The sequence below is a fragment of the Corvus moneduloides genome, chromosome Z (genome assembly GCF_009650955.1).
Source record: "Corvus moneduloides isolate bCorMon1 chromosome Z, bCorMon1.pri, whole genome shotgun sequence".
NCBI lineage: Eukaryota > Metazoa > Chordata > Aves > Passeriformes > Corvidae > Corvus > Corvus moneduloides.
In genome coordinates, this window is record NC_045511.1 from 24,143,524 (window position 1) to 24,156,342 (window position 12,819).

General features: G+C 39.3%; 1 protein-coding gene across 4 annotated transcripts in view; it reads left to right on the top strand.

Moving 5' to 3' along the window:
* The first annotated feature begins 8,390 nt into the window (after positions 1 to 8,390).
* The window catches only part of AP3B1 (adaptor related protein complex 3 subunit beta 1), a 161,250-nt gene continuing 156,821 nt past the window's right edge, over positions 8,391 to 12,819 (top strand). For all 4 annotated transcript variants that reach the window (XM_032095488.1, XM_032095489.1, XM_032095491.1 and 1 more), the window contains exon 1: positions 8,391 to 8,638. In XM_032095488.1, the coding sequence (XP_031951379.1) occupies positions 8,508 to 8,638 (131 nt within the window). In that variant the 5' untranslated portion in view covers positions 8,391 to 8,507. The remainder of the gene's footprint in view (positions 8,639 to 12,819) is intronic.

Sequence of the window (12,819 nt, forward strand, 5' to 3'; positions counted from 1 at the left end):
ATCTACTTTTCTCACATATTTCTAAGCAAGTTCCTTTTTAGAAGTATGGAAAAATATGTACTTACAGTGATTCAGTGAGAGTAAAAAGAATTAGTATCAGAGACACAGTTTGATATTGTAATTTAAAAATTTCATGTAAAACTATTTATTTTTTCTTAATTTGTATATTAATAATTTAAACTTTCTTATATGAACATTTCTATAAATACCATTCTATTTTAATAGTAAATGCAATTAAAAGAAATATAATTATCACCTAAATAATAATTTATGATCAGAAAGTTTATTAAAATAATACATTTTAAAAGGAAAATTTTCATATAAATGACTATAAATTCTCTTTAATTTGAATTTCCTACATTTTTGAGAAACAGGACATCTTGTCTGAGCAATAACTCTGAATCATAGGAAAAGAACTAAAGATTTAGTTTACTAAATATGTGAGTTAGCTTTCGAATTACAGTTGTGAGGTCCTGAGAAGTCCTTATCTCATTCCAAATCAAACCAGAGATATTATTCAACAGAACACACATTTCCATGGCCTTGGGAGTGTCAGGTTAGGAATGGCTGCTATTCAAATGTGACCGAAAGGGAAGTCTCTAGCAAAAAAATGCTGGTTTGTTTGGGTTTTTTTCCCCTGTCTCAAATTACCTTCTTTGTATCCAGTGTTACTTAAACTTTCTCATTCTTGGTATGCCACCAAAATAATTTATTCACCTTTTTACTCCTTTAATATACAAGTGCACTTCAGTGTAGCAATTGCTCACAGACCTTATTCTCAGCCAGTTCATTATGTTCTTTCCAGAAACTATTTATAAATTATCATACATTTAAAAAAAAAATCTGTTAGGATAAGTAATGGAAGTGTTTCACTCGTAGGAAAATGTGAAGAATAACCATTTTCTGGCATTACACCTTTAATTTCTCCCTTTGTTTCTCCTCCAATAAGAGACTGTCCTATGTTTCTCACACAAATCCTATTACATTCTTGGTAAGAATTGTGTCTTCTGTGATTATCACCTGAAAGAGCCACCATGGCTTTCTGAGACTTCATTCCTCCTTTTTGCTCATTCTGGTTTCTAAAACCAACTTTCTGCTTTTCTCTTATTGAATTCCACGTTCCACTTTATATTTTGTTTTCAAATATATCAATATATAAATTAGTCAGTAACAAAATTAATATTAGGCATAATGTGAGCCTGCTACTGAATGAAACAGGGACCCTCGCGACAGAGGTTGCAGAGAAGGCAGAATTACTGAACATATTCTTTGCTTCAGTCTTCTGCCAAGGCTACCCTTCAGGGATTCTAACCCAGAAGATCTGGGAGAAGGTCTGGAGAAAAAAAGACTTTCCTTTGGCTGAGAAGGATTGGTTAAGAGACCATTTAGTCAAACTTGACATCCACAAGCCCAGGGACCCTGATGGGATGCATCCATGAGTGCTGAGAGAGCTGGGAGACACCATTGAAAGACCATCTTTAAAAGGTCATGGAGATCAGGAGAGGTGCTCAGGACTGGAAGAAAGCAAATGTCACCCAGCATGATGACCTGTTCACCCACTGTTTTTCTCATCCCGTATTTTTCCTCCCCTGCTTTTCCTTGCCCCTACCCCTGGCCTCTCCCTCGGGTCCTCCCTATTGGTTCCTGTACCCCAGCTCCGCCCATGTACCGCCCCTGAGAAAAACCCCGTGTGCCCGGGTAACGAGGCGTCTCTGCCGCTGGCGATCGCTGGCATAAGATGTAATACTAAAGATCCTCTTAAACCCTTATGGAGAGACCCTTCTCGCCTCCTTCGCCATCACTGTGTTGTAAGGCTGATAGCTAGCTGGAGCAAAACCGCAGAGCCATCTGAAATGAACTGTGGGAGGGCGACAATGGTCGCACTGCCCTAAGCAGCTCTGCTGAGCTCTCAAGGAAAGCTGCAGCTTGCTAAACTAAACCTAGCATTACAACAACCCAGGTCTTCAAAAGGGGCAAGAAGGAGGACCTAGGAAACTACCAGCCAGTGGGCCTCACCTCGATCCCTGGGAAACTGATGGTGCACCTCATTCGGAAGACCATCTCTATCCACACGGGTGACAAGATGATGAGGAATAGTCAGCATGGGTTCAATAAAGGTAAGTCATGCTTGAGCAACCTGATTGCCTTCTACAATGAAACAACTGCTTCGATGGATGAGGGGAAAGCAGTGGATATTGTCTACTTGACTTCAGCAAGGATTTCAACACTGTCTCTCACAACATCCTCATAGACAAACTCAGGGATGTGGGCTGGATGAGTGGACAGTGAGGTGGGTCAAGAAATGGCTGAACAACAGATCCCAGATGGTCAAAATCAGTGGTACAGTTGGAGGCCTGTCACTGGTGGTGTCCCCCAAGGTTCAATACTGGGCCCAGAACTGTTTAACTTGTTCATCCTTGACTTGTAAAAAGGGGAATGTGCCTCCTCAGAAAATTCACTGACAAGACAAAGCTGGGAGGAATGGCCAACACACCCAGGCATGCTCTGCAGCCCTTCAGAAGGACATTGACAGGATGGAGAGATGGGCAGAGAAGAACCATCTGAAATTCAGCAAAGGCAAATGCCAGGTCCTGCACCTGGGGAGGAACAAGCCCAGGCACCAGCACAGGCTGGGGCTGACCTGCTGGGGGGCAGCTCTGCAGACCTGCAGGTCCTGGTGGACACCAAGCTGTCCATGAGCCAGCAGAGTGTCCTGGTGGCCAAGGAGGCCAATGGTATCCTGGGGGGCATTAGGAAGGGCATTGCCAGCAGGTCATGGAAGGTCCTGCCCTGGTGAGGATGCAGCACTCCAGATGTTCCGGGCTCCCTAGGACAACAGAGACATGGAGCTCCTGGAGCAAGTCTAGCAGAGGCTACAAAGATGATGAGGAGACTGGAGCACCTCACTTATTAGGAAAGGCAGAGGGAGCTGGTTTTGGTTAGCCTGGAGAAGAGAAGGCTGAGAGGGGACCTGTCTCAAGGAAGGCTGCCAAGAGGATGGAGCCAGGCTCTTCTCAGAGGTGCCAAACAATAGAATGAGAAGCAACAGGCAGAAAGTGGAACACAGAAGTTCCACCTGAACATAAGGAAGAACTTCTTTACTGTGAGGGTGGCTGAGACCTGGAACAGATTGCCCAGAGAGGGTGTGGAGTCTATCTCTCCAGCAAAGAGACTGTTCAGAAGCTGTATGCACACATTCCTAAGTACCAGTGGTCTGGGGAACCCTGCTTGAGTAAGGAGGTTGGACTAGATGACCTAGAGTGGCTCTTTCCAACCTTAGCCATTTGACGATTCTTTTTGGTTCCATGATTCTTTTTGATTCTGGATCTCCTTAAACTGGCACTTTTTTTTGCTGAATACTCTTTTTTTCCTCCATGGGACGGGATACATGCTGCATGCTGTAGAAATAAGAAGGTGGTATTTTTGAAGGGCATTGTGCTCCAGCTATAGTGGAAAAGAGCATGCTATATTCATTCAACATCAGTAAAACCTGTTCTGGTACCACTGTAATCTATACCAGGAGTAATGCATTGTTGACTTCATGCCAAGGAAATCACAGTGTGCCTTACAATGTGCTTGCAATATGCTAGCCTTCTCTCTGCTTATGGCCCGTTGCTCCAAACTGCCTATTTTCTCTTTTTATTATTGCACATATTGTGATTGCTGATTATCCAGCAATAAACTGAACTACAATCTCAAGAACTGAATAGAAGTTCTTTAGGACAGATCTAAGATGACTGGAAGATACAGAAACACGCTGAAAAGATCTTATAAACCTGTGGTTTTTTTCATTAATATTTATCCCTTTATTTCTGCCTAACAATTCACTTTTAGTACCTTTAGAAATCAAACATGAACACAAATGTATATTTCCTGCACTAGTGTAGTTTAAAGGCAGACCATGAAGGATGTGCAGGTACACAAGAAATACTAAGGTTGAAGTCCTTAGTAAGTGCAGCTTGACTTGCTTTAAAACCTCAGGATCCAGTAAGACACTTGAAGTATTCCAACTGTCAAGGAATGTATTTCAAGAGCAGCCTAACTCAGTGGAGCTTCTAGAAAGTGGCAGCACAATAAAGAAGATATCTTATAATAAACACATAAACCATGTACATGTACCTCCTTCTTAAAGCCTTTAATCTAAAAAGATCTAAATATCTTAAAAAGATCTTTAAATAAATGTGCATTACAAACTGTAACTATCAAAATAAAACACTAATTAAGGGAGACATGTTACAGTATAAATTGTTTATGTAGGCACAAGGTTTTAAAAAGTTATTTAAGCTTCATTACTTAAACCAGTTAAATATTTTGTTGTAACTGAAGACTCTCTGCTTCTTTAGACTAAGAAAAGGAGAAGATAAATTGGCAAATCAAAGCCTGTCGTTGGTTCACTAATAGATCTAGGAGGAAACCTAGAACTGATATAAAAAAGGCCAATCAAGACTGAATCTGTAACTGGTGACTTCTTCAGAAAGATAGTTATGACCAGCTGGGGTACTTCAGAGAATCCACTACACCCTGAACTTCTTCTCCTACTTAAAATAAATATGAGAAAAAGCCAATTTTTTTCATTTTTCAAGGGTATGTGTTTTTAAAAATTAGGATACAGTGCAATAAACATTTGAACACAGTTTTCAACATTTAAAACCTATTATTTGAGGTCTGTGAGCATTCATGTCATGGGAGTAATGGGAAATTGCTGGCAGTTGATTGAGGTTTCCTGCTTTGATATAATATTTAATGGTATGATATTTAAATATCTGGGAAGATAAAACAATGAAAAAAAAACAAATAATATTTTCAATTACAGTGAAAGTTTTGAAGACTGGCTCACCTTCCATTTTACATGGATTTTAATTACCATCAAACACACCAGGTCTGATATCAGTATAAGAGTATAACAGCACTTATTCCATTGGAGATATTTGTATTTCTGTAATAGTTTTTAATATAATCCCAATCTTTTTAATTCCAAGGATTCTCTATCCAAAAGTAATATCTAATATTATGTTTCCAGTTCTACTAATACCTATTTTACATGTTCATGCTTGAAGAAATTACAAAGAACTCTAGAATTGAAGAATTGTTTTATTTTTCAAATATTTCTCTTTTGTGTTCTATGTTTTTGGTTTTTTTTTTTTTTGCTTCTACTTTCCCTATTCATCATTTAGCTAAAATCATCATAATCGTTTGAAGGAATATTAATTGATGAAGGCAAAAGATATATATTGTGTAGTTTTATAGTTTACAGAAGCGCTGTATAATAAAAGGAATAAAAGAGAATTTGGAGTCTCCTGATTTCAAGATGAGATAATGAGCTCCACTTCTGTGGATAACACAGTAGCCAGTCCTGCTAAGAGGGAATATATAACTGGTACTTTTGAAAAAAACCCTCATTTGCTTTCATTACAGTCCCAAATCTTGATTCACTTGGAGAGAAGCAGATTAAAGTGTTTTTCATGCTCAGGAATACTGGAAGCTGAGTTCACGCCTCAGACTGCAAAACCATTATTCCGGGTTGGGGAATGAGTTCTTGGTACTTAATTTTAAAGTAATTATTATACACCAGATTTCTAAATCATTACTGAATGAAAAATCATATTACAAGAAGTTCGTATTGTATCAGTACTTATCCTTTATCAATGACATTTACAAGTCAAAACTCTTACATGTTTGTGTAGAATCTGCAATACCAGCACATTCTGCATTTATGAAAGTCTATCAGCAACATATACAATATGAGCAAAGCTTTTAATAGCTTGACATTTCTCTTGTACAGAGTTTGAATTCCATAAAAATTAATTTCCGTACCAATGCATCTCCTGTCTTTTTCATGGCAAATAACACACTAATAATCTGAGCCACAAGAGGGCACCCAATAAGCATTTGGCAGCTCGTCGGCCACAAAATGTATATAACTTTGTAAAAAACTGCAAAGTATCTTCTGTAAATGTTTCAGAAAGCCTAGAAAAATTAATGTTTGTTGGAATTACAAAATTACAACTTTCTGAGCTATGTAAATCCTTCTCCCCTCAAACACATATGTATACACCACTATGCGTGAGTTTTGATGAAAGTGTGTATGTATTTATCCATACAAATACGTCTTCCATTGAGCCTTGGAAGGTATTTCTCAGTGCAATTAACTTTTAAAAGCTGTGTCCACACACCACTTCTGTATAGTTATTAACATCTATGAATGGAAAGTATGAAACCATGTAATTTACCAGACACTAGATAAGTAGAGTTGTGAAGATGCTATGAATAATGGAGGTGAAATAGTTTCAGAAAGAAATATAAGTGGAAAACTGAGAAGCAAAAGCTTTTTATGTTCTCTCTTTTAAGCCTTTCTGTTAATTTTCTTATGCTGCACAAAGCCTTGAAATATAGAATGCTATAATCAATGAATGTAAGTAGAGGATTTAGATTTGGAGTATTTTGTGTTTCATGATTCTGTAATTTTGACATAATTGCATACAGGTATAAATTCAATGTGCAAGTACCTTATCACTGCATGGTGATTTTGAAGACATAATTTAGACAGGAAAAGGCTGTTCATTGAACAGTTGTGGCATATTTCAGGCTAAAACTAGATCAAGAACTGATAGCAGAAGCTCATAGCTAACCGTCCTGATAGGAATTTTCAATTATACTTAATATGCCTTCAGATAATATTTCTTTTGTCATTTGCAAGACCCTTTCAAGCTCTGCATTACTGTTACTATTTCCTTCTCTTCTCATATCACAGTCCCATGATCATCCACTTCAATAGCCATTTGTCTTATTTTTGCCATTTGTATTCCCGTGAATTACTCTGACATTCTACAAGTCTGTTGTTTTCTTTTTCCATTTATCCTAAGATTACTTAAGTAACACATGGAGTGAATCCTATGTAGCAAATATACATAGTAAAAAAAGAATTGGTTTCTTGTACTTAAGGAGCTTCTTAGTGCTAATACGTACTTATTTTATAGATTCATAAAAAGAAGCAAGCAGTTTTAACCTCTTGCCTCAGAGAACAAGCAGAGAGTCTTAAAAAAATTAGAATAGATCTACCTTACAAACTACTGACTTGGCCTCATGTAGGTCACCCCTTCCTTCACTATATGTGCCTGGTACACAAATAAAAGACATAGCTAGAGACCTCTTCATGTTCAAGTGCTTTCTCTGTCACAATTTGAAATAAATAGGCATGGTCTGAAAAACAGAGACAATTTCTAAGGACTGCTGAGAGGAATTCTCAGGTCCTTCTGCAGAGAGAAGTGGGTGTCCATTTTTGTCTGGTTCAGACCCAGTTCTCCAGAAGCCTAATCTGGTTTTTGGTCCTTTAAAAATCAGGATATAGAATCATCTCTGATTCTGTATGATTTAGAGGTGTCTGCCTCAAATCAAATCACTGGATAAGTATCAACAGTTCCTGTGACAGGTTACGGTAGTAGTAATGAGATATTTCTCTCTGCAGGGAAAGAAAACTGTGATGGCTGTTACTGTAAATAATGCAAAAGGCAGAACAAAGGCGGAACTCTAAAAAACCAATAGGTAAAATGGAGATAGTCGAGAATATTCACACTGGGGCTTTTACACTCTAAATCATGACTTCCAAAAGTACACAGGAGAAAGCTGTGAGAGACCATAAAAAAAATTAAAATGCTGGCATCTGTAGAAGGCAGCTGTTGAGGACAACTACCTTTACGGTAGTCTCATACTCTTAATAAATACTTTACTGCTAAATGCTTTTGTAAAAAGTTTATTTGCTTGGTATTTTATCAGTTTCAATCAGAAATGTGCAAGTTGCTGAAAAGCAAGCAAGTCAAAAGGCTGCTTCAGAAAAATATGACAATCCATTCTTTCGCTTTTTTCTTTTTTTTTTTTTTTTCTTCTCTGCAGGATAAAAAGTATTGATTGTGAACAGGTAACCTTTTCGAAATGAGTTCAGTTCTAAGGATAAAAAGGTTGCACTCCAATAGCATATGTCGGGAGACAGATTGAAGGGTGTTTTAATGAACACAGATTATTCCCGAGAGACTAGGGGGAAAGGGGAAAGATGCACGAAGGAAAACAAGATTGTAAAAAGGAATTAGGAGAAACTTCCCTCAGAAGACTTCTAACTATCCTTTTATATTTCTGGCCTCTCATACGTGAACAGCTTCTTCTAGTCTAGGTTACCCCACTATTGTCGTGAGCGTGGAGTACCGGCATCGGTAACACGGTCACTAGAAGCAGCAAACGACCTCATGCTCTAGGCCATGCTTTGTGTTTTAAGGGGCCGGCAGAGGCCCGGGAAGCACACCCCGAGGCGCGCCACCGCCCAGCCCCTCCCCCTGCCCCGGGGCCGCGGCTCCGGCCGCACGTCCGGGCCCGGCCGCCCCGCCCCGCCCCGCCCCCCGCCGCGTGACGGCCCCGCTTCCGGGGGGAGCGCCGGGCGGCAGGTCCGGGGTGCAGCGACGGCAACTTCGGCGGGGCGGGTAGGCACCGGCGGCACCGGCATCAGTGGCAGCGGCGGCATGTCCGGCAACGGGCTCACTTACAGCGAGCAGAGCGGGGAGTCGACGCCCGAGCTGGCGCAGGAGGCGGCGCCCACCGTGACCCCCTCGGCTCCCGCGGCCTTCGGGCTCTTCAGCAGCGACACCAAGAAGTAAGGGAGCTCGCTGGGCTCTCGGGCGGGCGGTGCTGGGCTGGCGGGGCATCCCACGGGGAGGGAAAGCTCCAGGGGCCCTGACGGGGAAGCCGCGCCTCCCGCTTGTCTCCCCTCGTGACTCCGCGGAAAAGTTGGCTTGCTTACGTTTAAAGTGTGCGTAGGGAGTGGGTTATTTGCAAAGTGTTTCTTTTGGTTTGTTTGGAAAACTGCTTATCATTTTTCCTCTGTTTGGACAGCTAACCGCTCTGGAATTGTCTTAATTTTGCCGTCAAATGTGTGTATATATAAAGTGTTTGTAAAAAAAAAAAAAAAAGTATTTTTGGGAGTTGTGGTTGGAAGTGTAGTGGATCAGGGCGAGGTGGCCCAGCTTGAAGTGGGTGTTAACAGTGTCTTGGTCAGAAGTCAAAATGAGGAAATGGAGAAGTTAAAAAAACCCCGGCCAAGTGCACTGGTACAGAAAGCCTTCAGCTGCTTAAAGTAAAAGTGGATTGGAGAGGAAGAATGTCCAAATGAAAGGATCAAAAGGTTTGCTAAGCTGGAATTGTATTCTACAACAAATTGGAAATCTATTCGGAGAGCAACCAATAAAAAAGCACCATAAACTAAGGTCTCATGGACATAAGAAAATCAATTGCTGCTTCTTCAGTTTGATTGTTCTGCACAAAGGGAACATCTGTGCTCTGGAAACCTCGACTGATGTGTTTATTTGTGAACCACCCCAAAGTAAATCACGAAAGCATGAAGCTGCTGTCAGTCTAATGCTTAGCTCTGTGAGACAGTACCTGATGGGCCTCCTCAGTTTGCCAGATGAGTCTCATTTGTTTTTACCCTTCTGTTTTGCTAAATACTTTGCTTTTTCATTCTGTTCCAGTTCAAATTTTCACTGCTCTAGTATAAATGCACTTCTATGGATTTGTGTGTTTTAGCTGATTTACGTTGTTTGCGCCCTTCTTTTCTTGTCCCCTTTCCATAGAAACAACTTCACACTTTATTTCTAAACCATTATTTTGCTACTTTCTTTTTTCCACGGGCTGGGGGGTATCCTGATCATTGATCATGGCCATAAATTTCTACATAACTCATAAACTTAGGACTGTTTTGCAAGTGAAGTATAGCTCTCTATTTTATTAGATGCAGAAGCTGAGGTGACTGGTTCTACCCAAGGCTTCCCAGTGATCATGGGGAAGTACAGCTCTGGGGTCCTGAGATGTTTTGTACGCGTGTATGTATATGGATGTCCTTTAGTATGGAAGAACCAGAACAGCTTGTGATATGTGAACGTGCCATATTAATTAGTTGCTCCTTCAGACTTGCTCTTACACTTACAGAAGTGTAATCCTCTAAAGGAATTACTTGAGAGGAAAACAGACATTGCTGTCTGTGGTTTTTTGTAGCTGACAAGCAAGTTCTTGCTGAAGTAGGGTGTTACCCACAATTCACACTTGTGTGGTTGGGCTCTGAGTGTGGATTGGATAGTTGAGGAACAGACACTGTGCAGGGAAGGTGATTTGCGTAGTGTGAAAATTTGTGTAGTGTGGAAAAGCCACTGGACTGCAAGTGAGGGTTATTGTTGGAAAAGCGGACTGTGTGGCACTCTGGTTGGAAAATGCAGTTGTCATTCATCAAGCGTATACTTTGTGTTTCTACTAGTTCACTCTAGTAATAGTGCAAAACCTGCTCATCAGAAGGCAATATAAGAGCATACAGAAAAGTGCAAGATGTGTCCTTGCATCTTGCCTGTGAAGGTGTGTGTTTAGCGAAGTATTCCACTGGTGAAATGAAAATTGCTGTTAGAGCTTTTCAAAGGTTGTTTGCTGATCTCTCTAGATTGTCTCTGATCACTGCTGATATACTCATGTCTGGTATCATTGTGTTGTTTCAGTTCTTGGCAAACTTTTTTTGTTGCTGAGGAAGGGGGATTCGTCCTTAGTTCTACTGATGATACAAGAAATGCTCCTTCTCAGCGGAGGGATACATATATAATATATGGCCCAGAACCCTGCACTTGCCCGTTGCCAGTAAATCAGTAAATATCAGGTAGTTAATGTATAAGTATCACACTGCTATTGTAAATAGTTTCTTGAAAAAATTCCTGTCTCTTTTCTTTGTGTTGTCTGTCTTCTTCTGTTTGTCATGAAGAAGTAAGCCAGAATGGGTATGGCATTAATGAAGTTGTTTAGGATAAGTTGTCTTTGATCTTACGACAGAAGGGCCCACACAGAGGCACGAATCAATATTGGTGGACTTAAATCTGAAATCCAAAGTTGTTCTAATATAAATTATTTGTCCTGTTTTGTTTCTCACATTTCAGTAGGAATACTCTGCTGAAGTTCGTCTCATCTAAAAGCTCTGAGCATCCCTTGATGTAAAAGTCTATTTATCATTTTCCTGATAAAGCTGCCTTTTTTACTTTTAGCATTCAATGATTTTCCAATAACTTTCAATTACAAATATAATTTTAATTTGATTAGTGAACATAGTATTTTCAGTACATGTTTGTGTTGTGGTTTGGTTCAAACACATGCTATCAGTGTTGAAAATGTCTCAGTTCATCAAAATTTCTGTCCCGGTGACATCTTAATCCTGACTAAGTGGAAAGTTTTACTGTTGGAAGATTATTAAAGGTAACTGTTTATTTCATGATTTTTTATCTTAATATAAGCAAGGTGCATTATGTTGCACACACCATGTGCAAACATGGTTTCTGATTAGCTAATACACTGTATGTATTTACTGAAGTGAAAGAAAATAGAAAAAATAAGTATACAACTTTGGTCTGCTTCTGTGAGGTAACTGTACGTGTTTGGGACAAAAGAAATGAGGAAAGGAGGAGTTTTCTAATCTCTATAGTATTACAACATGTACAGAAGAAACTGATTTCTTACTGGTTTTGACTAAACTGAAACTGTTCTTGAATAACAGATTTCACAACAAATATATGATACTGGCACTAGCTGTTTGAGTATTTAATCCTGACTAAAGAGGCAGATACAACTTTTGTATTTGGTATGTATTGATTTTAAAGCTTTTTGCTTGGTTAGATGAATGAAGCAGGAGAATGGAATTTTTGTGTTCATTCTGTTAAGCATCTCAGTAACTGAATAATTGAAAGATCTTATATACCTGAGATGAGTCAGTCTGAACCTCCTTGTGTGGAAAGGGCCCAATTGCATGACTGGAGATGCCTGTTGCTCTCCTTCCTCTTTTTTTCTTTCACACTTGTAACATGAACTGAGATGTATGGTATTCCTTTATACTAGTTTTATATTTATATTTTAAGAATGTATTTATGTGTTCAGGTTGGTAGTTTGACAGTTGTCTTTGAGCTGGTTACATCCTAGATATTCACATGTCCCGCATGTTTCAAAAAGAAGAAAAAGGGTCGGATTCTGGTCCCCAGAGTAATGGAAACAGTCTGCAGAGAAGTCTTTGTCTATAAAAGAAGTTTTCAGCAGAAAATTTGTTAGAGCCAATGGGTTACGTAAATCTTATGGACAAGCTGAATCCTGTATGTGGGCCTCAGGCTATTTCTCTGTGTTCTAGATTGATGGACCATGAAGTAAGCACTGCCTAGTTGGAATCTCAGAATCTCCTGTATAGTGTAGAGAAATACTATGTGATACACACCACCTAAATTAATAGAATAGTTTTATAGTTACATTATGCTTTATTACATTATTATTACTCTCAGTGGAGGAGTGAAAACTCTAACCACCTTCCAACATCGAAGTGTACCTGGAGAGCTAATTAGTAACACAGAATCCCTGTTAATTACATGTATTAGGGTGCAACTATAACTGCCTACAGTGAATTACAGGTAGACAGAAGATTTTCATCTATATTAATTGCATTTTCAACAAAACTTTCCTGCATGTAAAATTAAAATGTAGTAAGGTTTGGTTCTTGGAAATGGTACAATTTCAGCAATATAACTAGCTATTGCTTTACCTGATAAAATGTAAAAACTTAGAGCTGAACTATAGGAGTGACATCAGTAGATACCAATTTTTAAGTACAATATTGAAGCAGATGGCAAAATTTATAACACACATTTTCAGCTTTACTGATTTGCATCTTTAAACTGTATTACTGCCAAGCAAAATACATTTGTAATTTATTAGATTTTTTTATTGCAGATCTGGCTTACGTGTTTTGTTGAGCCATTAGTCAGAAAACTC